At 39.2% G+C, this 26,890-nt stretch overlaps 1 protein-coding gene across 2 annotated transcripts in view; it reads left to right on the top strand.

Annotated features, from left to right (window-relative positions):
* Nucleotides 1-26,890, top strand: part of PRDM5 (PR domain containing 5) — a 134,579-nt gene that overhangs the window by 92,304 nt on the left and 15,385 nt on the right. For both annotated transcript variants that reach the window (XM_012645374.1, XM_012645373.1), the window contains one exon: nucleotides 5,251-5,336. In XM_012645374.1, the coding sequence (XP_012500828.1) occupies nucleotides 5,251-5,336 (86 nt within the window). The remainder of the gene's footprint in view (nucleotides 1-5,250; nucleotides 5,337-26,890) is intronic.

Here is a 26,890-nt window from a genome sequence, read left to right as displayed (position 1 = left end):
ATTATACTAGTAAAAATCAAAGAGACATTGATTTTGTGGATCTATTCGCAACTGCATTCCCAAAGCCCAAGACAGTAATTAGAAGATGGTATGTGCTCAAAAAAATAACTATTTAGTGAATGAGTAAATTTTCTTCTTGGAGTATTCAATTTGTGGTACCTTTTAAAATTAACTTAAAATTAACCTTTTATAATTACCATCATGTTTCTGTTTGTTCCTTGATGTGTTCAAGGAAAACACAGTGGATTTTAATGTTATTCAGTGTTAGATCATAATTTAAAGAAAGAAACAGATGCAAAGAACTCATGTGTTTTCCTCTATTCAAATTAAAAACATTTTTCTGTTATGTACCCTTCAATATTGTTTATGCTGCTATGCCCATTAAATCTGTTGGTAGCTAAGTCTTTGTGAGATTTGCCAATATTGTATTTCCCTTCTAAATGTTGAAGGTGCTTACCTATATATAGTTCTCAAGGCACAGCTTAATATTATATCAGTATTTGCATTCACTGGGGACCTGCGTTAAGTCACAATACACATCCCTGACCTGCCCCTAGTTTTTCTTGATGAGCATTGGTAACTAAAAGAATGTCTGAATCTACTAGCCAGAAAGACCTGGTTCATGATAACTGTTTTTGTGAGAAGCAGAGATTTTTGTCTCTGTTAGTCAGAATCTGAATACTATGATCAGCCTAAGCAAAATACAGTGTCTGAATCTACCTGATATATTAAAAAATTGTAGTTCTTTGGATCATATTGTACATCAAAGCCTATGTACTGACAGTGTTCAAGTAAGAAAGAAAGATCTGTATTCTAGTTGATTCAAATTGAAGGTTAGTTCCTTTTCTCAGCAGGATAATTTTATGTGTAGACAAAAATATTTTCTAGAAACATTCCTCACAGTAATTTGAAACAATGAAGGAAAGTATTATATGCATAATGTGAAGAAAACCAAAGAATAACAACTTGTCTTTAATATGCAAATTATGAAAATGACCTTAATCATTGTTAACATGTTGACTACACAGGTAACCTTCAGTTTCAGATTGTGTGTACAGCAGGTAACTTTGTTCTTGGAGTCTAAGAGAGGCAGGATCTCCCTAAACATACTCCAACTGAGAGGGCAGCAATTTAATGTTTAGAGTCTAGGCTGATTTGCAAACCACACACTCTAGTTTTCAAACAAATTTTTTATCAAAGCTATTTACATGGTGATTTACTTTAAAACTGGAATTATATTCTGGGATAGTAGAATGAATGAGTGGAATTGAACTTACCCAAGTTTCCCCAAGATGTCAGGTTGGTATCCACTGGGTCTCAGGGTTGGAGTGGGGTGGGATAGGAATACCACACATGTGCAGGCAGCAGTTTCTATTCCAGGCAGTTTATATAGGACTCATGGGCAGCAGTTAGATCAGCATCAGTGATAATAATAATTGCCACATTGCGAGGAGAGTGCGTTAGTTTGGCAGGGCTGCTGTAACAAGATACCACAAACTGAGTGGCTCAGACAGTGAAAAGTTGTTGTCTCACAGTTCTAGAGGCTAGAAATCTGAGATCAAAGACTCAGCAGGACCAGGCTCCCTCCGAAGGCACTAAGAAAGGATCTATTTGGGCCTCTCTCCTGATTTCTGGTAGTTTGTTGGCTTGCAGCAGGATAATTCCAGTCTCACATGGCATGCTCCCTGTGTGTCCCTGTCTCCACAAGCCCATCTTTTTGTAAGGACATCAATCATATTTGATTAGGGGCCCCTAGCTACTCCAGTAACATTTGCAATAGTCCAGTTTCCAAATAAGGCCATTTTCTGAAGTATTGGGGCTTAGGACTTAAGCATATGAATTTGGAGGTGGGGCACAATTCAGCTCATAATAAGTCACCATATATTTTTATTGTCCCAATTGAGACACTCGTGAAAGTGAGAGGGAGTAATACTGTTTTAGTCAGGGTTCTCCAGAGAAACAGAACCAACGGTATGTAGAGAGACGTATAAGAGGAGATTGATTGGGAATTGGCTCACACAATTATAAAGGTCGAGCGAGAAGCCTCACAATATGCCATCTGCAAGAGACCCAGAGAGCCAGAGAAGTAATTCAGTCTGAGTTTGAAGTTCTGAGAACGAGGGGAGCCAGTGATGTAATTCTCAGTCCAAGATTGAAGACCTGAGAACAAGGGTCCCTCTGTGAGGGATTCACAGAGTCCTAAGGCCAAAGAACCAGGAGTTTCCATGCCCAAGGGCATGGATATCATCCCAGATCAAGAAGAGGGACAGAGAGAGAGAGAGAGAGAATTCACAATTTCTCTTCTTGGTTGTTCTGTTGGGGCTCTCAGTGGATGGGGTGATGCTCATCAACATTGGTGAGGGTGGATCTTCTTTACTCAGTCTACTGACTCAAATGCTAATCTCTTCTGGAACCATCCTCACAGACGCAGAAATAATCTTTTACCAGCTATCTGGGCATCTCTTAACCCAGTCAAGTTGACACAAATATTAATAATTATTCTGGGATAACAGGCATAAACTGACACTACTTTACACAAATGTGGATGTATGGTCACTATACCTATAAGATAGGTATAATTTATCCCATTTTCCAAAGGTTCAGTGAAGTTGAATCTCTTTCCCTCAGTTACAGCTAGAAGGAGGATGAGCAATATTCAAACCCAGGATAATCCGATTCCCAAAAAGGAGAAAAAGCTATGCTTTCAAAAGCCTTTTCATGTCTATAGACAAAATTCCTATATCATGACACTAGGTAAAATATGAAATGAATCTGTTATGCTCCATTCTGTAAAATTCTTTAGTATTCTTTGTATCTCTTCCCTTGTGTAATCAATTTTAGCTATTATGAAAGAAAATAGTAACTTGGTATGTTATATTAGGCTTAATTAACGTATGGTTATTTCCCTGATAACTGTAAGTCTTTGATTTTTGTTTGCTGGCTATTCTGTGGGTATTTGGAGTGCAAACCCCACATAAAGCTATGTGATACAAAGAGAATAGCTGTGAATATTAAATTATCTTAGGCTTGCTAGAAAAATTATCAAATAATTTTACATAAGTGTAAACTACTTTACTATTTTTATGAGGCTTTATTCGTCATCTAGATGTGATTCATTGATTTTTTGTTATTAGATAAATAAGAAGGAAACATTTTAGCATTCTTTATTATCCATCACTAAAATAAACTTACTTTGAAAATCTAAAAAATTGCTTTTTATAGTTTACGAAGAAGAAAGTAATTATCTGGAATTCTATGATGCAGGAGTAACCACCATTAGCACTAGCATTTTGATATGTTTTGTGTGTGAATGGTTAAAGGTTAAAGGATTAAGAGTAACTCAATAAATGATAGTTCGTGCTGTAGTCCTCCTGCTGTTGCTGATGTTACTGCTATCACTATTGTTTTCATTTTTGTCACCCTCCTCAAGAAGAAGAACTCTAGAAATATCAGAGAAGTGAAATCATTATGATTTAGAGACTAGATGTAGGGAGAAGTGAATAGAAAAGGGATATCTTGCATGGCTCCCAAGTTTCTTATTTGGAAACTAGATGAATGTATTCTAACTAACCAGAGCAGAATATATAGGACACACAAGATCTGAGGGTAAATAGCATGAGTTCAGGATAATGCATGCTGAATTTGAGTTGTTTGCTAATATCCAAATGAGGATACCAGCTGATCCCATGGGTACCTGGACTGGACCCAGCAGAGATCTGAAATTCAGATAAGCGCATATTATCAATTTAGTGTTAAAATAAGATTATGTTTTCCTAGATGTTACTAAGCCTTTATTCTACTGACTGTGAAAACCCACACTTTCCTAGAGTCACGACTATAATAAGGTCAAGAATTCTAGGGCAGCTTACCTAGTGCAAAGGTTGATTTTGTCTCACAGAATTTGGCAGGTTTGGATAGTTCTTTAAAGGGACCTGTTTCTATTTGTGCTGCCATTGTTTTTAGTTTTTTTCTATTTTGGGTGTTTTTCACCATTTTATAGTGCCTAGTTCAAAGGGAGAGTCCTGCGTACTCTTCGTCAAGGAGGAGAGGCTGGAAGATGCTGTTCTACCGGGGGCGTGGCTGCAGGTGCTTCCTCTTGGTGTTCCTGCTAGAACCACAAAGTCCAGAACTGCGCACGGCCCACTACGGCACCGGGCCAGACCCAAGACCTGGAAATGTCGCTGTGGGTTTGTGAAGCAGTGTCAGGAATGGGGAGAGGTCAGGGAAGGCCTTGATGGAAAACGATCACGGGATCAAGTAAGAAGGGGGGGCTCCTTGTTGGTCCAGTAAGTGAGTTCACAGGGATAATGCCTGTGATATCCAGATGTGGCGAAGGCCAGAGCAAATGGAACATGAGAGAGTAGAGGAAGAACATGTACTACTAATCAAAAGTCCTGGCTCTGAGATGAAGGAAAGGCAGGAATTTTACATTTGGCAAAGTCAAGTATTTTATTGTGTTGATCTTTGAATACAGCCAGAATCTAGTATTCTGCCATGTAAGTACATTGTTAATAAAAGAATAAATAAATTAGTGATTTTGAGCTACAGTCCTTTAAAAATTATTAGGGTTTAACAAGAAAGTATCTTCAGATTTCTCTTGGAGATTAAATTTCTCACATTTTAGTCATTTCACACTAGAATTTCTTTTAAATGTGATGTGTATGTGTGTTTGCGTGTCTTAAAAAATCTTGGCTATTTTCTGAATTATAATATCTAGGTGAGAGGTACTAATTGTATCAGAAAGTATGGGTAGTTGTTATCTAATATAACGACCAAGGGTTCTGTTTAACATATATGAGTTTTATGAAATTAGTTTGAAACTCAGAATCCTGAGACAGATTCATTTATATGAAACTTAAAAAAAAAGTATCAATGCACCAGTTAAATAAAGACCCCTGTAATGAGTAGTGTAGTGGACAGAATAAATTGATATAAAATATTTTTAACAAATTCTTAAAATTAGGAGATTTAATTTGGGCTCAAGTATTAAAAGGATTGTGTGGCAATCCTCCTACTGGAGAGTGTTGTTTACGTCTGAGCACTGGAAGTGCCGTGGGCTGGGTGCGCGCTCCACGGGAGATGAGGGTCTCAGGACACTGCTGTCCTGCACGGCCCATGGTGGTGTCTGTCCAGCTGTGCCTGAGCCTCTTCTTGAAGTAGCACGGGGCCTACATGGTGGCCAGGATCTGATGTGTGAGGAGTGGTGGCACAGGGCTGACTCTGCGACTTTCCATTTTCCTTTATTTGTAGGTGAGCGTCCCTATCAGTGCCCTTACTGTGAAAAAGGATTCAGTAAAAATGATGGACTGAAGATGCACATTCGTACTCACACCAGGGTAAGATTCTCATTCATGTTGATCAGATAAACCACACTTATTTTAAAAGAAATATATTTAGTTTTATATGAGAAAATAACGGTGATCTATCTGAAATTGTATGTTTATATTTATGATGGACATTTGAGGATCTTTTTAAAGGGAAAACAATGGAAAACAAAAAGGAAAACAGAAATTCAGATCCCAGAGGGCTCCCCATTCTTTGAATTGTGAATCAATTTTCAGGAATTATAAATGACAAACTGCCAGATAAATAGGCTTTAACATATAAAGGGTTTATCTTTCAGAATATTCACCAGTCATAGGAACATGTTCGAGTAGAGGCAAGTCTTTTAGCATTTGGCCATTAATACTTATGAGCAAGTATATTGACAGGAGAGGTGTTTCAAATGACGAGGAGAGGCGGAAAATAAGGACGCGCAGCTCAATGCTTTATGGGGTGTCCCTAGCTCTGGGTTTCGTTCTTCTTCCGAGGGCCCCCTTCGTTCCTCGCTGTCAGCACCTGGCCCTGGACAGCTGTCGTTCTGTTGTATATGACTTTCTCTGACTCCAGCATCTGTCTCTCATGCTTTTAAAAACATGTGAGCAGCTCACCCACCGTCCAGATACGTTTCTTAGCTCACTTTTCACAAAGTTAGACACTTGACGTGAACTTTCCACGTGGACATTTTAGGTTGTTTCACGTGCTGTTCTCAAGTTTGCTCTGCACATCTTTGCACTGCATTCTCTTCCACACAGTTGCTTTTCAGTCTGGCCTTTTAAAAGTGCTTATGATCTGTATATAAATGACATAGTTTTTCAAATTTTAGGAGACATGCATAATCCCCTTTAGAGCAATTCTAATCTAGGCCTCTCCTGGATTTTACTTTTTACCTTAGCTATAAAATAAAAACTTTAGAGAAAACACATAATAATAATATCCTTCTCAGTATAATATCATTCTAGACTTCCACTTCAGTTCTGTAGTGCATAAAAGATACCATCTGAGGTCCTGTTGAAGAAAATATTCTAATTGTCCTTGTCATGGAAAAGAAAGGAAGTTTTCCACTCATTAAAGCAAACCCATTAGCACTTTTCTCATTCTGGTTTATAATATCATATTATATGATTAGGAATATTAGGAATTAGAATACTTCCTAAATATAAAAGTACTTGATAAACTATAAAGGATTAAGGAAATATTACTCTTAATACTAGTATAATTTAAATGCACAATATTCAAAATATTTATTTTACAATGAGTATTATTAAAGGGGTTTAAGTTAGTTTTAGATTAGTTTAGGAAATTATTTTATACATGAGCAGTTGTCAAAAAAATGTCAATAATGTATTTATTTAAAAGATGCCAACATACAGGCAAAGGTGCCCTGGTTCCTATTAATAGAAACTAGTGATGTTAACCAAAATTTGCACATTATTTTGTTTGATTTGATTACTGAAGATAGGCATGTTTATACCATAGAAGAGGCTATTTAAATCACTGAGGGAAAAAAATACTTCTTGGGTTTCTCCAGAAAGTGTGATATTTCCAATTAAGTTAATTTGTTCTTTTACTTTGTTTTAATTTGATGTTATTAGTGAGAATAATACATATAGTTAAGAAAAATACAAAAATAAACACGAAGAACACTAATTACATGCCAGTACTCTGTTAGGCCTTCAAATTTAATAATTCATTTAAGCCTCACAACAGTTCTATGAAGTAGTTATCATTATTAGCCCTTTTTGAAAAATGAGAAACTCACGTCCAAGAAGTAAGCGACAGTTAGGATTTGAACCCCCCAGACTGAGTACAGAGACCATCCTGCACTTTTTTGCCTTTTATTGAAGTAAATATTTTCTCATTCCAGTGACTCATATACTTTCCTGTATATTTTCAAACTAAACAAATTATAGTAATGACCCCACACTTAAAAGTCTCATGTTCTTTTGAATTTTGGAACATTTACTCAGAGATCCCGTCACTGTCTCCCAGGGGTTCAGCCGCAAATGAACGGCACCTTGTCAGAGTCTTCAAGCATTAAGTGCGCAAAAAGAAAACAAATTCTGGCCTTTGATTAAGGGAACTCCAGAGAATGCGTAGATCAGAAAGCACCCAGACTCTAGATAGGATCCCACACAATGGGGGAGAGCACCGTCAAAGGGACAGGGTAAATAAATACAAGCCTTTTGGGTTTTACCTCAAACTTCTCTTTAATTTTCCTTTTTCATGCATTTTTAACATTTTACCTAGTTTTAGTTTTGAAATCCTGTTTCTTAAGCACTGAGTAAGTACAGATATTCTTTGCATATTAGTCCCGCTTTTCAAAAGCATCTTAAAATTATCAGCTAGTACAATAAAAGTAGTATCAAGAATCAAAAGAGATTTTTTAAAGAGAGTTCTAAAGGAGCAACCTCTGCAAGGTCATCTTTTCCCAGTATTATTTGTGTTTTGTAAGACTTTTTTTGGTTAAAAAAAAAAAAGTTGTTAAAAAAAGGATACTGTTACAGTTACTTGGACCATAACATATTTCAGTTTCAATTTTGTGTTCACGTTACATCAAGCATTTAGATAGGCCTAATTTTCAGACATATTTTGTCCTATTTCAAGATCTTTTAATCCCATTACAACAATAGCAAGAGCAAAAATTATGCAGTTCAGTAAGTTCCATCTTTAGGAAGCTTTGGGGAGATGACACACAATGCTGTGTCATGCCTGCACCCCAGGATTTGCATGCTGTGGGAACTGCACGAACACCCTGGAGAAGGAACACAAAGCCATTTCTCTCTGAGTATTGTCTATAGAGTCCGGTAAGACTCTCAAGTGTGGGAGATAATTTTGCTAAAATCCAAATTTTTCTAAAAGGCAAACATTCATAGGCCTTTTGTGAAGAGTCCAGGGCTTGAGGCCAAGGCCAGTGATTTATTCATTTCCTTCAGTATATTCTTGTTATTTTCTGCTTTCAGCTTGTTGATGATGTGCTGCCTCCCTATGTTTTTTTTTGTATTTATCCAGCTTAGATCTATAGTTTGTTATCTTTAGTTAAATTTCAGAAAATTCTTGGCCATTTTTTTTTCCAAATATTTCTTTGGTCCCTTTCTTTTTGTCTTTTTCTATGGGACACCGGTTATATTTGTTAGACTATTAGATATCATCCCAGAGTTCGTGGTTACTCTATTCTCTTTTTGTTGTGTTTGCTTTTTGTTTTTGCGTCTCAGTGTTTTTTTCTTTGTGTCATTGTGTTTCTAATTTCTCTTGACATAATTTCAGTTTCGCTGATTCTTTCCTCTGTTATGCCCAGTCTGACTATTCAAGGATTTCATCTTTGATATCATGTTTTTCATATCTACCACTTCCATTTAGCTTTTTAAAAATAGTTTCCATATTTCTGTTGAAATTGCCCATTTATTCATCCATGTGGTCTACCTTTTTCACTAGATTCTTTGACATTAATTATAGTAATTTAAAATTCTCTAATATTTCCACCATCTGGGCCATCTTTGCATCTTGTTGTCTTGACTGTTCTATCTCTTGATAATGGGGGAAGCTGGGTGGTTGCTTTTTATGTGTTATATAACTTATGACTGAGTGCCTGTTATTTTGTGTAAAAGAATAATAGAGAGTAATGTATATACTATTTATACCTGGAAATAGGTACACCTTTTCTTCTGCCAGGCCATTACTGTAAAGGGCTGAGCCAGTTTAGTCAGTAGTTGAGCTAAATTTGAGTTTTGTTGTTGCTATAGTTACTACAGGTTTTAAGCTCCTCTAGTAGTGGGCTGCTGTTGCCATGGTCTTTGTGCGAGGCCTGGAAGGGCAGAGAGTTTTTCTCAGGGATTCTTCTTCATTGTCAGGCTTTGGCAGACCCTGTGTGCCTTTGTCCTTCACTGGCAGCAGTCTTCTGGCACTTGTTACTCGGCATAAGACTTGGGTGGGCCAGACGGCTTTCTTGGGGCTCTTGCTCTAGTGGCAGAATTAGGCAGGTCCCCTGCACGCGAGCCTTGGGGTTGCAGCATTCTCAGCATTTCTGCCCCTCCCCCGGTAACGGAGAACCTCTGACTCTGGCTCCATGCAGGGTCGGCAGCTACAGTGTCCTAACCACATGTGGCTCTTTAAATTTAAATTTTAATTAACTGAAATTAAATAAAATTTAAAATTTACTTTTTTGGTCACACTGGCCACTTTTCCAGGTGCTCAACAGGCACATGTGGCTAGTGGTTACCGTACTGGACAGCACAGATAGGGAACAATTTGGTCACCACAGGAAGTTCTATTGGACAGCACAGGTCTAGGGGGCAGGTGGGTTTCCTGGTCCTCCTCCCGGTGAGCTCCACCTTCTGCCAGTGGAGGGCTTGGGCGACAGTGACATTCCTGCTCCTCTTCCAGTAGCAGCAGACCTCTCCTGCGGATCACTGGGATTCCTGGGCAAGAGCAGGTTTTCTCCCCACTCCCCCGGTCAGTGTAGGGTGTGCGTGTCGGCAGGGTTGTGTCCCTCTCCAGAGGTAGAGGGCCTTTGCCTGGGACCAGAACTCCTGAAGGTTTTCTGTCCCACGCAGCAGCAGAGGGTTTTTGCCTCCTGTCTCAGCAGGGTGAAGTCTGGGACATGGCAGGGGTCTCACCCCTCACTCAGAGGCAAAAGGCTGTTTCCTGTACGAGAAGGGTCCGTGGCCTCAGTGGTTTTGTGCTTTTCCCTGGCAATGGCTGCTGATCACTTATGCTCACGTAGGAACAGAAAATAGGTGGGTCCTCCGAGTTCTCCTCCTGCACCCTTAAACCTGGCCCGGCTGCTGCAGGGCTCTACAGTATGCTGCCTGCCTCTGCCTGACAGAGCCACGGGAGAGGTCATGAGTGGGTGAGGACCTTCCGTGTGCCGGGCTCCCTGGGATTCTAATCTAAACTCTAGTCCTCAGTGACCTTTAAGAATTCCTTGAAGCTTCACTTTTCTTTCTGCCTACTTTGTGACAGCTCCCTCTTCTCTGACAAGGGTGAAGTGGTGACATTCGGTTCATCTGATTGATTGTCTTGTGACCTTCGCTCACCAAGTATTTCATGACCTTAGGCTCAAAGGAATGATTATAAATTATTCAGTTTTTTGTCATTGTCAGGATAGGGGTGATATTCTTTGTGGCTTTCCACATCCTAAGAGTAGTAATTTATTCTTAACTGTCTAGGGTTTTTGGGATAACTTTTCACTTAATGGCTCTAGATTAATTTACTACTTGGAAACCGATAAAAGCAGAAATTCTTAACACTCCTTGTCCGGTATTAGCCCCTCTGTTCAGTCAGGGAAGCACCTCTGTTCAGAGGCCCCATGTGCATTTAGGCTACCTTGTGATGGTTTCTGTAAAGGGCTCTGTTTCCCACGACATGGGCTGACCCTGTAGGCCTCAGGCGGGGCTCAGCGAGCTCCCCTCCAGGCACTGGCACTGGGAGCCACTTCTCATCTCTGCCCAGGTCTGCCTTCCCATCCCACTCCTGCGCTTTGTTCTTTGCCTGGGTGAAGGAGGAGGTGGCTATTTGGAGGGAGCAGGTCCTCAGGACCTCTTTTGGGGAGATTTTATTAGTTTGCACACCATGGATTCCAACCAAGACTTACAAACCACCTTAAGAGGAGATATGCACTTTCCCCAGGCTCTTGGCCCTGGGGCAGCTCCAGCCAGGCCGCCAGACCCTGCCTCCTCATCGCTGTGGTCTGCGTTTGCAAGTCTTCTTGACCCCTGCAGACTATGTCTGAGGTAGGTAAATGCCAGTTGCTTAACTGTGTTTGTGCAGTGCCTGAAATTCATTTCAGCATGTTCTCAGGAAGTATGGATCATCTGGAAATTATGGAATTTATGTTTGTATGGTCTTAGACACCTTGAGCCAAAACAGTTGCTCAGTGAGTTGGGGCACAAGCTTGTAAATATCCATTTTGTAAACATTAGGTTCAAAAGAAATTGTTGTTTGTAACCATTTACCAGAGAAAGCTTCATGTCTTATTTAATTACTTTTGATTTCAACATGGAAGGCACCTGGACCAATTAGAAAGTTATTCCAGAAACTCTGCATTTTGAACACCACATAAAACACCCAATTAGTTTACACAAGTTTCAGGTTTCTAAGATCACAACTCTTTTCAGCCTTGTTTGCAGAAACAGCCAGATCAGTTCTTACAGAATTAAAATGGAGTTGCCAGTGGTTACAAGTAACAAGTCTGTTATGTTGTTTTATATTTTGTCAGTTTTCTTTCATGAATCTTCCTGTCCCAGATCCTCAGGTTGTTCATATTTTAGGTCTGGGTTTAGCAGACCTTTGCCCTTTGCACTTTTCCCCAGCACTTTGCAGTGAGAGCCTGTGGCTCTCAGCCCATACTGGGGTGGGGTGCCTGGGCATCAGGCATTGCTGGGTTTATCTGGAGGCTTTGGGTGGTATATTGATGTAACATTTGAAAGCCGTCCAAAAGATTTTGACCAGTGCATCAAGCTGATGAACTATGTGGGTGCAGTGAAAGCGTGATGTCGAAGATCAAAGAAAAGAGTTCATTCTGTGTGGATCCAGATGTTAGGGCAAGAGGAGTGAGGGATACATGTTAGCGGGAGGAAAAGGCAAGAGAATTTCCCTAGCTTCAGGAATGCTGTATAGGGTACATGTAGCCTTGTTTGGTAACAGAAAATAATCTTTTAAGGGTGAAAATCAGCTTGGGATCCTCATGAACACATTACGAGGCATGCATAAAAAGCTTAGGATACAGATGCAAAAGCAAGTCTCTTGAGTCAGGGAGAGGGCGGGTGAATAGATTTCAGGAAATGCTGGAGAGAGAGGGTGATATCTGAGTTGAGTCTGGAGGAATATGGTGGGGGCATGCCAGGCAGATGTGATGGCATGAGTAAAGTGAGAGAAGCACCTGCAGATACAGTTAGGGTGGCCTGTGACTGTGACTAGGTCTGAGGATGCATGTTGAAGTATGACTTGAGTGGAGACAGGCTGGGACTGACAAGTTGGTACAAATTCTGTTGCATATGTTTGGTTTGGTTTTGAGTAGAGGAGTGACATGATCAGTGCTATCCCTTAGAAAGGTTGCTTTGAAGTCACTCTGCAGTGAGAACTGGAAGAGGCAGCTCTCAAACAAGGGAGGCCTGGTAAGGAGGCGTAATGGAGCCAGGGGGGTGGGGGGGGACCACACCAGGTACCATGGGATTTGAAAGTAGGGAACGTGTATGCAAGACACCTATGAGGTAAGTGTTGACAAAAGTGTGCATGTGTATCATATGTAGGTGGTGAAGAATAGAGAAGAGTCACAGATGAACCTGGGATGCCTAGAAGGGGCCCTTTGGGGTATGGTGACGTTCCACGTGGCATCAGGAAGGGCAGCTTATAGATTTAGAGAGGAAGTGAGGAAAGGAAGGATGGCTGGGTTCACACTTGGGCAGGTTAGGTACTTGAGGAACACACTCAGCTAATTCTGCTTTTATATCTAGCTAAGAAGAAGGGATTAAAAACAAATTTTATAACTTTTAAAATAGTTTATTATAATTTTAGAGAAAATGTAAAATTTTTAAAAATTTCTAAACTTCATCAGCTTTTATGCTTTGGGGACAAGAGGGATCTGGCTCACGGCCACTGTTTGAAAACATCTTTGATTTGATTTTGGAGGAAGTAGATCTTTTATTGTTTCTCGAACCCACGTATTTCTTGGGGAATTTTACATGCTTTGCCAAACAAATCATTTAAGATAAATGACTTTAAAATACCATTGTATTATATTTGGCTCAAAATATATACCTGTATGAAATTGAGCATTCTTTTTCCATCACAATAAGCTGCTTTTCCTTTGTAAAGGGAAATCAGACCATTTGAAAAATCACTTCCTTTTCAAGGACTGACAGCATCATTCCCCCTTTTCTTTTTCTTCTTTTCTCTTTCGTGAAAATTCTTCCTGATGGTCAGCCCACTTGGAAGAGCACCCTTTGTTCTTACTCTGTATGTAACATGTGCCATGAGCCAGTCTGCTCTCTTAAAATCACCAGCAAAGAAAGTTTTACATTTTCTAGTTAGGTATACTTACTCTTCTGGCATGCGAAATGATACTCTTAAAATAAGGACTTTCGGTCTAGGTATTCTAGATCATGATGATAGATCTTTGGGTTTCTATAGGCCTTGTAAGAGGGGAAAATTTAAAATAAATTGGATTTCATTCTCTTGACGGATTGATTTGGTTAGTTAATTATCCCATGTGAAAATAGACAAACCTCTTTTGTGGAATTAAATTCTGTTACACTATATTTAGGGTTAAAGAGTAGTGTCATATTGATGTGAGAGACTAAACTGACCCCCAAGTGTCAATGTTATTTTTCTATGGAATTTTTTTTTTTTTTTGAGACAGAGCCACCAGGCTAGAGTGCCGTGGTGTCATCCTAGCTCACAGCAACCTCAAACTCCTGGGCTCAAGCGATCCTCCTGCCTCAGCCTCCCGAGTAGCTGGGACTACAGGCATGTGCCACCATGCCCGGCTAGTTTTTTCTACATATTTTTAGTTGTCCAATTAATTTCTTTGTATTTTTAGTAAAAACGGGGTCTCGCTCTTGCTCAGGCTGGGTTCGAACTCCTGAGCTCAAACAATCCGCCCGCCTCGGCCTCCTAGAGAGCTAGGATTACAGGCGTGAGCCACCGCGCCCAGCCTCTATGGAATTTTTTAATGGTACTTGCCTTCTCATCCAATATGTCTGTGCCCAACTTGAGATTTTTGGGTGGAAAGGGAAGCCAGCGCCACCATCTAAACACATTCTGTTGGAGTGATGGTGTGATGAGGTGGTCTCCAAGACAATGCCATTAACCTCTCTCCTCCCTGTGTGCCCATGCTGCTCTTTGCATCAACAGGTGGAGTCTAATATCCCTTTCCTTGAATTGGAGCTGGGTGCAAGGACTTGCTTGACCAACAGAATGCTGCAGAAATGATATTCTAGAACCTCAGAGGCCAGGTCATAAGGAGCTTGGTAGCTTTTGCTATGGCTCTCGAGGTTCAGTGCTTGCCCACCCCATCACTTGGCATGCTTGTCATTATTTTGTTGCTTAAAATAATGTCTTTAGTGTTCATCTTTCCTGACAGACACAGGGAGGGCCTGTGACACCCCAGACTCTGGCACACAGCAGGCACATCACAGATATCTACTGAATGTGCATACGCTCATCTTCTCATACCTTCTTGTCAGATGTTTAGTGGGAAGAAGGTGCTGATGAAGCAAGAATTAAACTAATGATAGACTCCCAGCTCCACTGAAGGTAGAGGCAAGGTCTGATTTGTTCACTGCTGTATCCCACTTTATAGCACGTTGGAGTCATTTAATAAATGTTCCTTGAATAAATGAATGAATGGATTCATACGTCTTATCTAGTTATGTGTTAGCTGAGTTAATTTGATAAATTGAATACAGTTTATTTCTAATATAATTTCACTTCATTAATTCAACAAACCTGTTAACGTACTAGGTGCTAGGCACGTAGCTGTTGAGGAGAAAGGCTTTTACTGGTTTCCCAGCGAGGGATTGAAGTAATAAGACAAGCAATAATACTTGCTGTTCCCTGTTTATTCAAAATACAAATCTATGAAATAAAGACAAATGTTTACTCCAAGCAGCTCTGTCCCCTGAACTTTTTAAAAAACTTTTATATCACATCTTTTTTACATTACAAAAGTAATCTTACAGGTTGAGACTAATAAGATTATAACTAATAAAATTATTAAAGCTAAGGCTGTAATTATTGCTATACTACTGTGAGAAAAGAATATAGGGCTCAATATTTCTAAAGTTTCTTCACTATTTGTGACCTATTTTGAGTGCAGTCTATAGTCGTAGAGTATCAGGGCTGGAAAGCACATAAGAGGTCAATTGATCCAATTCCTTCATTTAAAAAAATGATGGAATTTAAGTCAAAAGTCATTAAAAACTTAGTGTAGCTAGTTACACCAGGAACATTTCTTTCTCCCTGCAAGCTCTTCTATAATGTTATTTTGCCTCAAATCCATCCGGTTATGAAATTAAAGGGAAACTGATTAATAATTTAGGTTAAGGAGCAGGCATATTATACTATTTTATAGTATTTTTAGTATTTTGACTTCTGGTAATATTTTATGTAAAATTATTACTTCTTTTAAAAAAATTCCATTGTGAACTGACCTACTATAATATTTTGCATTTTGTTACCTCTGAGACCAAAGTTATTTTCAAGCAGTACATCCAATTTCAAAATATAAGTTACTAGGAATATAAAATTTACTTAATGATTGGGAATTTATATTTCTTGTTACTATTGGAATTTGTCTTATGTGTAAACATTAGAGACCTTCTAAATATTAATTAATGTGTGAAGGATAAAGTTTCTAAAAATGTATGAAACAAATTAAATCGTGATAATTTAATATTTGATATAAATGAGTATATTTTAGGATGAATATTTATTGGCCATTATATACTGTGCATTGAGTTAGATACATATTAATACATGTTTATACTGTAATCAAGAAATTCTTCCCAATAATCATGTGAATTATATATAATATACTTGGTCTTAAGAATAGAAAAACAGAAAATAGATCATGTAACTTCTGCATTTTTATGTCCAGCTACCAATCTTTTAGAGACAATTTCCATTCAAGACTGGAGGAGTTCTTCTTAATCCACACAAACTCTCACCCTTATCTTGAGATGGCTCAGCATCCATGTGAACGCCACATCAGGCACACTAAGGGCATGGTCATTTCCTTGACTGTCTCAGCCATAGTGACCATCACAGCTTCAGCCACCCACTCACAGAATTATATCCTTAACATTTTCAACCACCTTAGTGTCAGGAATTGCTTCTGCTGCTAGTCACAGAGACTTAACCCTGGTGTCTTAAGCACAAAGGGGTTTATTCGTAACGGCCCAGAGATAGGCAGTGCAGGGCTAGTTTGGCAGTTCTGCAGAGTCACCAAGGCTCCCTTTACTTTTCTGTTTCTCCATTCATAGCATGTGGCTTCCATTGTCAGGGTTCCAGTGTGACTCAAGATGTATGTTGGTATTCCAGCCATCACATCCTCATTCCAGGCAACAGGAAGGAGGAGGCGGGAGAGGCAGTAGGATGTGTGTCCAGGCTGATCACACGTCCTTTAGGAAGCTTTCTGGAAGTCTCACCCAACAACTTCCACTTAACGTTCATTGGCCAGAACTGTGGCACATGGCCACACTCACTTAGCTGTAAGGAATTCTGGAACTATCATCTTTGCTTAAGCTTATTGGCACACTAAATAGAATTAGTTTCTATCCCTAAAAAAAGGGAAAAATATAAGGCAGCTATTTCTCCAATATTATCTGCCAGCCCAAATTTGTACCATTCTCTTTCTGAACTCTTGTTGGTTTTATTCTCGGTTTAACTGGAATGTCCTCTGCTTTACTGTCTCGCTTCCTACCCATAAGTAAGTCAAAAAAGAAAGAAAGATCTCTGCTGAGTTAAATCACCTCCCTCATTATTTTCTGACCATCTCATCTCATCTCATAGCTGGGTCAAGGACCCCTCCTCTGTGCTGCCATCGCATTGTACATTGTACCGTCCTGACCTGAGTAGGTGTCACTTTCTCCCCAAATTACACAACCCTTGACAAATGTCCTGCTCAGGGGTGGAACTGTAGGGCCTGCTTGACTGCCCAGCACAGAGTAGGAACTCGTTAGGTGTTTGTAAAGTATCGGAGTCCATATTCAAGTGCAAATCACAGGGCTTTAAGTCAGTGGTATTTTTAATTCAGCAGTCTCTTTATTTCCCAGGCTTGCTGCAAGGGAAACTCTGGGGACTTCTGATAGATCTGAACCTGTTCTGGTAGGGGCCCAGGCGGAGCGATGTCAGAGAACAACTTCCTCTCTCTGGGTCGGGCAGCCCCATTTGCAATTGTGTATAGTATAGTTGTTTCGGGGTTGTCTACTGAACACCTTTGTGAACTTGGTTTATCAACAAAGACTATATGTAGAGCAGTTTGCAGATTTAGCTAAAATAAAACTCTATAAATATTTAGCATTTAAGCTGATTGTTGCTTCAGCACCACTGTATTATCTTTAGACTTTAATAATATACTTCAGGACTTAAAGGAAAATACATGCTGTCTGAAATACATATAAAGAGAGTTTTTCTTTGTTTTTAAGATAGGCAATATACAATTAATCTTTAAAAGAAATGAGTGCATTATTCTTAGAAAAGTAATACATTTTTCTGTACTATTTTCTTTTTGAAGCAGACTTTTATATTCATCTTACACTCTTCATAGAATTTTAATTACTAAAATATCACAAGAATCTTGAAATAAAGAACTATATGAAGTTCTAATGTATTTCAAGAACAATACTATATTGAAGTTCATACATAATATTCTTTCTTCATAAAGACACACAGTTATATTTTCATGATTTGTGTGCCTTTTTCAATTTTGAATTACATTATTTGTTCATATGCATATTGCAGTAATAAATAGAGGAAAGTAGGTTAATATAATACATAAAGTATCCTTATTGAGTTCCTACGTGCCAAGCATTAAAGACAAGTAAAATCCTATGACGTGGGTGTCACATCCCTCGTTACAAATGAGGGCAGCGAGGCTTCGCGAGGGCAAGTAGCTTGTCCCACATCTAAGTACTCATTGCTGCCACAACTAGTAATGGGTGTTTCAATTATAAATTACCTTTCTTCATCCCACATTTGGGCATTTTCCAGTCAAATCATATTTCTTGTGTGTATTTTCTATTTAGTGTATGTCCCCATGATGGAAAATCTGTGGTGTAGATGTTAACTTCTTACGACCTCAGTTCTTCCCTAGAGCATATTTAAATATGAATATGAGAAGGCTAATGCCACGTATCTAACGCAACACCAGGCAGAATATGTCAGGGGGGCTTAGACGTTGCTTGGTGGGAAAGTGGAAGATCAGTATTTGTACATCAAGTTCCATGATGTCATATCCTTGTAAAATGAAAGCAGACATTCCCTTGAAGAAATCAATTGGTCTTTTTATTTTTATGGATATTTGGATACTATTAAATGTACCTAAATGTTCTCTGAAATTACCATTGTGTAGAATCAGAATAAGAAAGAGAAAAATACATATATACACATACACACACTTAATTTAGTATTCTATGTCATTATATATTCAGGTTTATAAGTGGGAATAATAGGAACCAGAATTGAGAACAATTTCCCAAAGTGCATTTTTATCACCAAATGTTATTTATTTATAGTGTAAAGACATAGCAGACAGATGGATTATTAAAGTTTTTCTTTTCTTTTATAGAACTTTCTGATTTACATGGGGCTCATTGCTTGTGGCCTTGGAGTGGGATTGTGACAATGAACAGGATAGGTTACGGATTTGCGATTTGGTGTTCTGGAAGTCATGAAACAGGAGGAATGGGCAGGAGACTCTGGGGACTGGTAACCAGAGCTGAAGCCTTTCACCCAGGGTCAGTGGCTGAGCCAGGGCAAGTTGGAAGTGACATAAACCATTCACCTACAGACCAGTCGTTATCATGACAGAAGACTGCCAGCTGTCTGATGTTCCTCACTGGTACTTTCAAAGAGCAGAGTACTTTTCTGCTTCAGCGAAAAGGAACAGACATTTGAGAACCCCCTAAGGTTTAGGGTTACCTTTGAGACTCACTGAATGCCTGGCCAACCAGCCTTACAGCCTGTGACACTGGACTGGACCCAGGTCTCAAACATCCTGGTGTGTTCATACCAGACACAGACTGGACCCCAGGCCAAAAATTCAGCACATCAGTGGAGGCCATTCCACAGGCTTTCCCAGGACTGGTGGCAATATGCACTACACTGAATTCCTTTTAAGTCAAACCTTTGTAACTATCTTATAAATCGTACCTGTAAGCATACTTATATATACAAATACACACACGTACATACGCCTTTCCTGGATACTGTCGTAGGTTGCTGTTTCAGCACCTCCTTCTATTCAGTGAGTGAAGGTACATGGTTCACTGTGCCAGTGTAAGTTAAAATTAACGTTTTGCTGGAATGTAATGTGCTGACTGCTTCGGATCCATTATGTGTGTTTGGCTTTGTAGAGGCAACAGAGTGAAGGGACTAAATTTAACATGTGTTTTTAGATATATAAGCAATACACCATGTCACTGCCAAAAAAATGACATTCCACCTAGAATAGATTTTAACATGCGGGACAGTTTATCACCAAGTAATATATGACTCAATGACTAAATTTTGAATTTTTTAAATACTAAATTCTGTTTCTATTTCCCCATTGGCAGGACATGAGTGAGTTTTCCACATCTGTCCCGTGTAGAGCCTTGGCCAGTGCTGCGCTGCTGCATGCGACACTGTTCCTTTTCATGCAACTCTGGGCATAAAGCGCCAGAGGCCTTTTTTAGTCCCGTGCCACTCCCTTCTGTGTCTTAGGTGGTCAGTGTATGTCCTTTCATCCTTGTCTGGAGAGAGGCCCTTGGACATCGGTCATACAGTTTGTGGGTGACAAACATGTACACTCCGAATTCTCTCTGAGCATGTGGGCCTCATCGTGGATCAGTTCCTTTACGTACAAAATAGGAATTATATTAACGCAATCTTCTGCCAAGTGTGTCATTGACATTGACGTGACATGGAGGATACCTGGCTACTGGTAGAAAAACAGCTACAACTGCAGTTATAAAAGGAATGAAACAAAATCACTAGGAGATTGTGCCGGCATGTTAGCATACTCTGTGAAGGGACCAGTATATCTAAACCGAGGAACAAATGTAAAGAATGAAAACAAACCAGAATCATCTCACTGTGCACAGGAATGGTTCAAAATTAAGATCTGTGATTCCATGCGTTCTCTGTGTATTGGAAATTGCCTTAATTCAGTTTTTTTCTTGTGCCTAATATATCCTGTGAGAATGAATTGAACAGTTTCTGAGTAACCTGGATAGTTCATAAGTAGCTGTAGCTCTGTCAAAATGTTTTCCCTTAAAGTTAAACACAAGAAATACCTTCTTGATAGAAAAAAAAAACATTTTGTTTGGCCCAAGCCAAAACTTGGTACTTCACTCTTAAGTGCTCCCTTCCCCTGCCCCCATGCCCATCCTGCAGCACCCTTACCTCATGCCAGCCTGTACTGGTAGCCACTCTTCTCTGTGGGGTGACCTGTGTATGGGAAAAGGCTAACTGGAAATCTTGTCAGTGCTTTTCCTAAGTAACTGAGCTCATTCTGCCAGTGGGATTATAGACTGTGCCTGTTTATACATGGGATGAGAGATCAGGGCATCGGAAGAGGGGGAGATTGTGTTAGCAGAATCCTTCCTATTTAGCACTACCCCTATCAAGTGACAGCTAAGTGAGTTAACGAGGATGATGCATATAGTCCATCCCCCAGATGGTACATAAATGGGCCACTATAAGGTGTCATTCCTGAATTCAGGCGATGCTGTTTAGTACAGAAACTTACTTGACATTATCTTGCTCTAAACATGGCTCTCCTGGTTTTCCCCAAACCAAGAGCTTTCCCAGGATGTAGGATTTTCAGGGCTAAAACCAGGCTAGTCCCTTCTTGGTTTCCAGTATCCTTTATATCTCTTTGTGCCCGTGTGCACCCATCATTTTGCTTCCACTTTTTAGTGAGAATATATGATGTTCAGTTTTCCATTCCTGAGATACTTTACTTAGGATAATGGTCTCCAGTTCCATTCACGTTGCTGCAAATGATGTTATTTCATTCCTTTTTATGGCTTAGTAGTACTTTATGGGTTGTGTGTGTGTGTGTACATTTTCTGTATCCACTCATGAATTGATAGGAGCTTAGGTGGATTTCACATCTATGCAATTGCGAATTGTGCTATGATAAACATTTCAAGTGCAGGTGTCTTTTTGATAAAATGACTTCTTTTCCTTTGGGTAGATACCCAGTAATAGGATTGCTAGATTGAATGGCAGGTCTATATTTATTTCTTTTCTTCCATTCTGTAGGTACTCTGCTGATTATTTCCCTTACTGTGCAGAAGACTTTTAATTTAATTAAGTCCCATTTATTTATTTTTGTTGTTGCTGTAATCGCCATTGGGATCTTAGTCATACATTCTTTACCTAAGCTGATTTCTGGAGTTTTTTCTAGGTGTTCTTATAGAATTTTTATGGTTTCATGCATTACATTTAAGTCTTTTATCCATCCTGAATTAATTTTTTGTAAATGGTGAGAAATAGGGGTCCTGCTTCATTATTCTGTATGTGACTATCCAATTTTCCCAGCACCATTTATTGAATAGCCCTTCCTTTCCCCATGTATGATGTTGTGTGCTTTGTTGAAGATCAGTTGGTCATAGCTATATGGTTTTATTTTGGGGTTTTCTATTCTGTTCCATTGGTCTATGTGTCTACTTTTATGCCAATACCATGCTGTTTTGGTTACTATAGCCCTGTAGTATAATTTGGAATCAGGTGATGCTTCCAGATTTGTTCCTTTTACTTAAGATTACTTTGGCTATTCAGGCTCTTTTTTGGTTCCAAATTAAATTTAGGATTATATTTCCTAGATCTGTGAAATAACCACATTGATATTTTGATGGGGATTGCATTGACTCTATAACTCACTTTGGGGAGTATGGCATTTTAATGATGCTGATTCTGCCAATCGATGAGCAAGGGATGTTTTTCCATTTGTTTCTGTCCTCTGCAATTTCTATCATCAGTGTTTTGTAGTTCTTCTTATAGAGATCTTTAACACCTCCTTGGTTAAGTATATTCCTAGGCATTTTATTTTCTTTGCAGATATTGTAAATAGTATTGTGTTCTTGATTTGACTTAGCTTGACTGTTATTACTATGCAGAAATGCTACTGATTTGTGTACATTGATTTCATAATCTGAGACTTGACTGAATTTATTTCTCAATTCTAGGAGTCTTTTGGTGAATTCCTTAGAGTTTTCTAGATACAAGATCATATCATCCTCAAACAGGGATAATTTGACCTCCTCTTCCCTGATTTCGATGCCCTTTATTTCTTCCTCTTGCCTGCTTGCTCTCGCTAGGACTTTCAGTATTATGTTGAATAGAAATAGTGAGAGTGGGCACCCTTGACCTATTCTAGTTCTTAGGAAAAATGCTTTCAACTTTTCCACATTGAAAATGATGTTGGCTGTGGGTTTGTCATATGTAGCTTTTATTATTTTGAGGTATGTTCCTTGTATGCGTAGTTTGTTGAAGGTTTTTGGCAGGAAGGGGTGCTGTACTTTATCAAATATTTTTTCTGCATCTATAGAGATGGTCATGTAGCCTTTGTTTTTACATCTGTTTATGTGGTGAATCACATTTATTGATTTGTGTATGTTGAACCATTCTTGCTTCCCTGGGATGAAACCCAGTTGACCATATGAGGTGGATTATCTTTTTGATGTGATGTTTAATTCAGTTTGCTAGTGTTTTGTTGAGATTTTTTTCATCTATATTCATGAAGGACATTGCTCTGTAGTTTTCATTTTTTGTTGCATCCTTTCCTGACTTTGGTATCAAGGTGATGCTGGCTTTATAGAATGCATTAAGGAAGATTCCCTCCTTCTCAATGTTATGGAATAATTCCTGTAGGATTGGTACCAGTTCTTCATAGATCTTGTAGAATTCAGCTGTGAATCCGTCTGGACTAGGGCTTTTTTGTTGTGTTGTTGTTGGGAGACATTTTTATTACTACTTCAATCTCACTGCTCTTTATTTGCCTGTTTAAGATTTCTATTTCTTTCTGATTCAGGTTTGGGAGATTGTGCGTTTCCAGGAATTTATCCATTTCCTCTAGATTTTCTAGTTTGTTTGTGTAGAGATTTTCATAGTATTCAAATCTAGTAAAATCTTTGCCAGGACAACTATGTACTCCTCCTCACCTGTGCAAATAGACAGGCTGTTTTTTCAGCATTTTTGAAGTTTGAAAGGGGCAGCTATGCTACTAGCTCCCTGCCATCTGTGCAGTGTTTTGACTCAGAGATGTAATTTATATCGATGATGTGATTTCCTCTGACTTCTGCCCACTCCTTGATGGGTTTGTTTCACCTGTTGACATAAACTTGGCTGAAATGAACACTCTGTTGGTTCTGAGTGAAGTAGCTGCATGTGTGATAGCACCTTTCTGCTGTGTTCTTATTATTTTCAAAATTGTGTAATGGGATAAGCATGTTATTTCTTTAGCATTAGATATCCCATTTCTAAGGCTTAGCATTTACATAATTCCTTTCTCCTACAGACCCCTGAATAAACTTTATGGTTTTATTCAAAGATGGATTATACTTGCTACCATCACAGATGTCAGAGAGCATGCTTGTTATTTTTGGAAGTGGGTAAATTGAATGAATTCAACGCTCTGTGGACTGGTTGGATCTGCTTCTTAAATGTAAGAGTCTATGATCGTGTTGAATTCTCATTTCACGTCATTCTCTGTACTCCTGCCTCATTCCCCCCACATTGACAGGGGCGTTTGGTGTTTGCTACGTACTGCATTTCAGACTGCGTGGCAACACAAGCTGAAGGTTTTGGATAAGTGCACTTAGAGCCCATCTACTCCATCTGCCCTGGATTTTCTTTGCAAATCTGCTTTACTCTTCTTGAGGATGAGGAACACATTTTAAACCTTTCTGTTTTCCACAGTTCCTGATACAGTATCTTGCTCTATACTCAACGGAGACTTCTGCTGATGAGTTTACTCTCAGTTACATCATGTAATCATGGAAATTCTCTCAATTGCTGTCAAATTCTTTGTGAATAGAGCTTATAGCAGTTAAATTAATTGGTATGTAAGCTTAAAGTACTTGTTCAAATATAGGAAAATACCTTTATGGAGGAAGTAGCTTTTTCTTTCTACATTTGTCCTGTATGGTGGATGACTGTGTTTGAGACTGTAAATTTGTCAGGAATGTTTCATTGGTAAATTAATTTCTCTGCAACATACAAAAGAACTTCAGTTATCATAAATTTATAAGACTTGTTTTGATTTTCGTTAGCAAAATTTTAGCCTAAAACAAATAAAAGCAATGAAGACAATACATGACAAGAGAACAAGGTAGTTATATCAGTGACCTCTGCTCTCATACAAATCTGAAAATTTATTATTTTCATAGTTGACTTCGCTCTGAGATTTTTGTCTTGGACACTATATGCATCTTGGTGTGTAGAGGGATGTGTGTGTAGGTGTGACATATGTTTTTATCTTTTCTGTATATCCTCTGTATTTTTGATCATATTTACTTCCATTATATTCTTTTCTAGCTCCTCTCTTTATATTTCCTTATATTTTCATTATAATTTGCATTTCTATTTCAAAGTTTGATTCATAATTTTTTAAGATGGTGAACATAACTTTTTTCTTATAATAAAATTTTCCTGTTCATATGATTAGTACTGTTTTGTAAGATTTTTGAAAATAAAATCTAAACAATTAATCATTATGCAGGAAAAGTGTAGTTTCCCTTTAGAGAATTTAAATAATAACACTTTCACTTAACCAGTATTCCTTTTCTTTCAAGGATTACAAAGGATACTCTTTACAATGCACAAGTCTTACATTGTTCTCAGAATTCTTATCAGCAAATATATTTTCAGCTCCCTTTGTAACTCTGTGTGTAAGAAAAATGTTACCGTACAAAAGAACGCTTGCTCCCATTTTTAGAGCTGGTGTTGTCAGACTGTGTCGCACATTATCGTTTTTAATAGCCAGTCACTGGACTTTGAGTTTCATTCTGTTCTTTGTCATAGTGCTGTGCTTCCATCTGAGCTAGAAGTATTCTCTTTCACCAGAATAGGGCCGTTAGAATATGGCATGATGATTGGGAAGAGGCACACAGTAGGATGATTTCATTCCTCACCAAAAGCCCAACTAAAAGGGCCTTCAAAGACAGGGATATTTAATCAGTCACAGAACAAGAATGTCAGCAGAAGGGCTGTCCCATGGTTGGTCACTGCAGTGGCTCAGCGAGGTCATCAGTGGCCCAGGCTCTCAGCTGGCTTCTCACGTGCTCAGGACATGGCTGTGGCAGCTCAGACAGCCCCTTCTTACACAGTCTACATCAACAGAGAGAAGGGGCCTTTTCCAGAATCTCCCGAGAGACTTACCTTCTCTCTTCAGGAACCACAGTCATGTCACATGCTCTAATCTAAACCGTTGGTGCAAGGGAGATGGAACTGCCATTATTAGCCCAAGGGTTCCCGAATGTGTCTGCAAATCAGAATCACGGGGTTTAGGGGCTTAAAACTGCCAAAGCCCAGGCCACAACACAGACCATGAAATCACAGTCTCTGGGGGTGGGTCACAGGCATCAGCAGTTTTTGAAGCTCCGCAGATGATTCCAATGTGCAGGCAAGTTTGGGAGCTAAGACTGACACTGACTTAGCCTGATCAAGGGTCACTCTTTTGGCTGAGCTGAGGAGTGTCCTCCTCCAGGGCACTTAACCAGGCAGAAGGTAAGCACCCAAACAGAACCAGGATTCGGCCAGCATGGATAGAGAAAAGGGAAGGGGCTTAAGTAGGAAGCTAGCAGAGTTGCTCTAGACACTGTCCTGGGATTAGGAGTGCCTTATTTTAATTTCTGCCCTCTCTACCCGATTGTGTAACCTTGGTTATATTTTTAAGCTAATGTTTCTTCATCTGTAAAGTGAGAATAACCATAGCAAATTTGCAGCATTGCTTAACAATTAAATAGGAGGTGGGGAGAAGCTTCTAAAAGTTCCTAGCACTTTGCCAGCCAGTGCAAAGCAGGCAGCTTGTCCACATGTCAACATGTGCAACAGGGCAGTGGTGCTAGAGTGTAAGTAAGAGGAGGAGAAGGAAAAGGAGAGGTTGTTACTGTTGCTGCTATTGTTGTAATTATTATCATTACAAGGATTACCTTAGAGTATAGTGGACCAGATAAGAAGTTCTCACTTCTGATTGCACATTAGAAGCACCTTGGGGGCTTTTAAAATGCCAGTGTCTGGCCCTACCCAAACTAATTAAATTGGGCTCTCTAGGGGTGAGCCCCAGGGATCTTTTTAAAAGATTAAAATTTTGAATGTGCAGGCAGGGTTGAAATCTACTGGACTAGAAATTAGGAGTGTATGAGGGAAAAGTTTAGTTGGGATGGTTTTGTCTCACTATTCCAAATGGACTAATTAGGGCCACCCCTGCAGCCCCAGGAAAATAAGGCTTTTGAGCTAGATTGAATGACCCTTTGCTTGCTTTATGCCAGACGAGCTCTTCTGTCTGGCAAGCCCCAACCCTCTATGCGAGGGTTGGGGCTTTCTGGCTGCCCGGTTACTTCCCTTGCACGCATCATTCTGTGGGCCTCAAGAGAGGATTGTTTAAAAAGGGACCAGGTGCCTCATTGCTATTTAAAGATTTTATGCAACACTTTAATAGAAAAATTATATCCTATTTACTGTGCTTATTTTTAGTTTTCTATATATGGATTGTGCAATTCATTTTCCTAGTTTACAGAAAGTGTGTTTTCCATTAGCTACAATGCAAAACCAATTATGGATGTGTTATGTCGAAACCTGCTCTAAATATTCTCCTACCTTTCTGTAGGCTTCCTAAGAGTTATAATTTTTAGGTGCATTG

This window comes from Propithecus coquereli, unplaced genomic scaffold (genome assembly GCF_000956105.1).
Source record: "Propithecus coquereli isolate 6110/MARCELLA unplaced genomic scaffold, Pcoq_1.0 Scaffold232, whole genome shotgun sequence".
NCBI classification, from domain to species: domain Eukaryota; kingdom Metazoa; phylum Chordata; class Mammalia; order Primates; family Indriidae; genus Propithecus; species Propithecus coquereli.
Note: the sequence above shows the minus strand (reverse complement) of the source record. Positions and strands in the feature narration are given on the sequence as shown.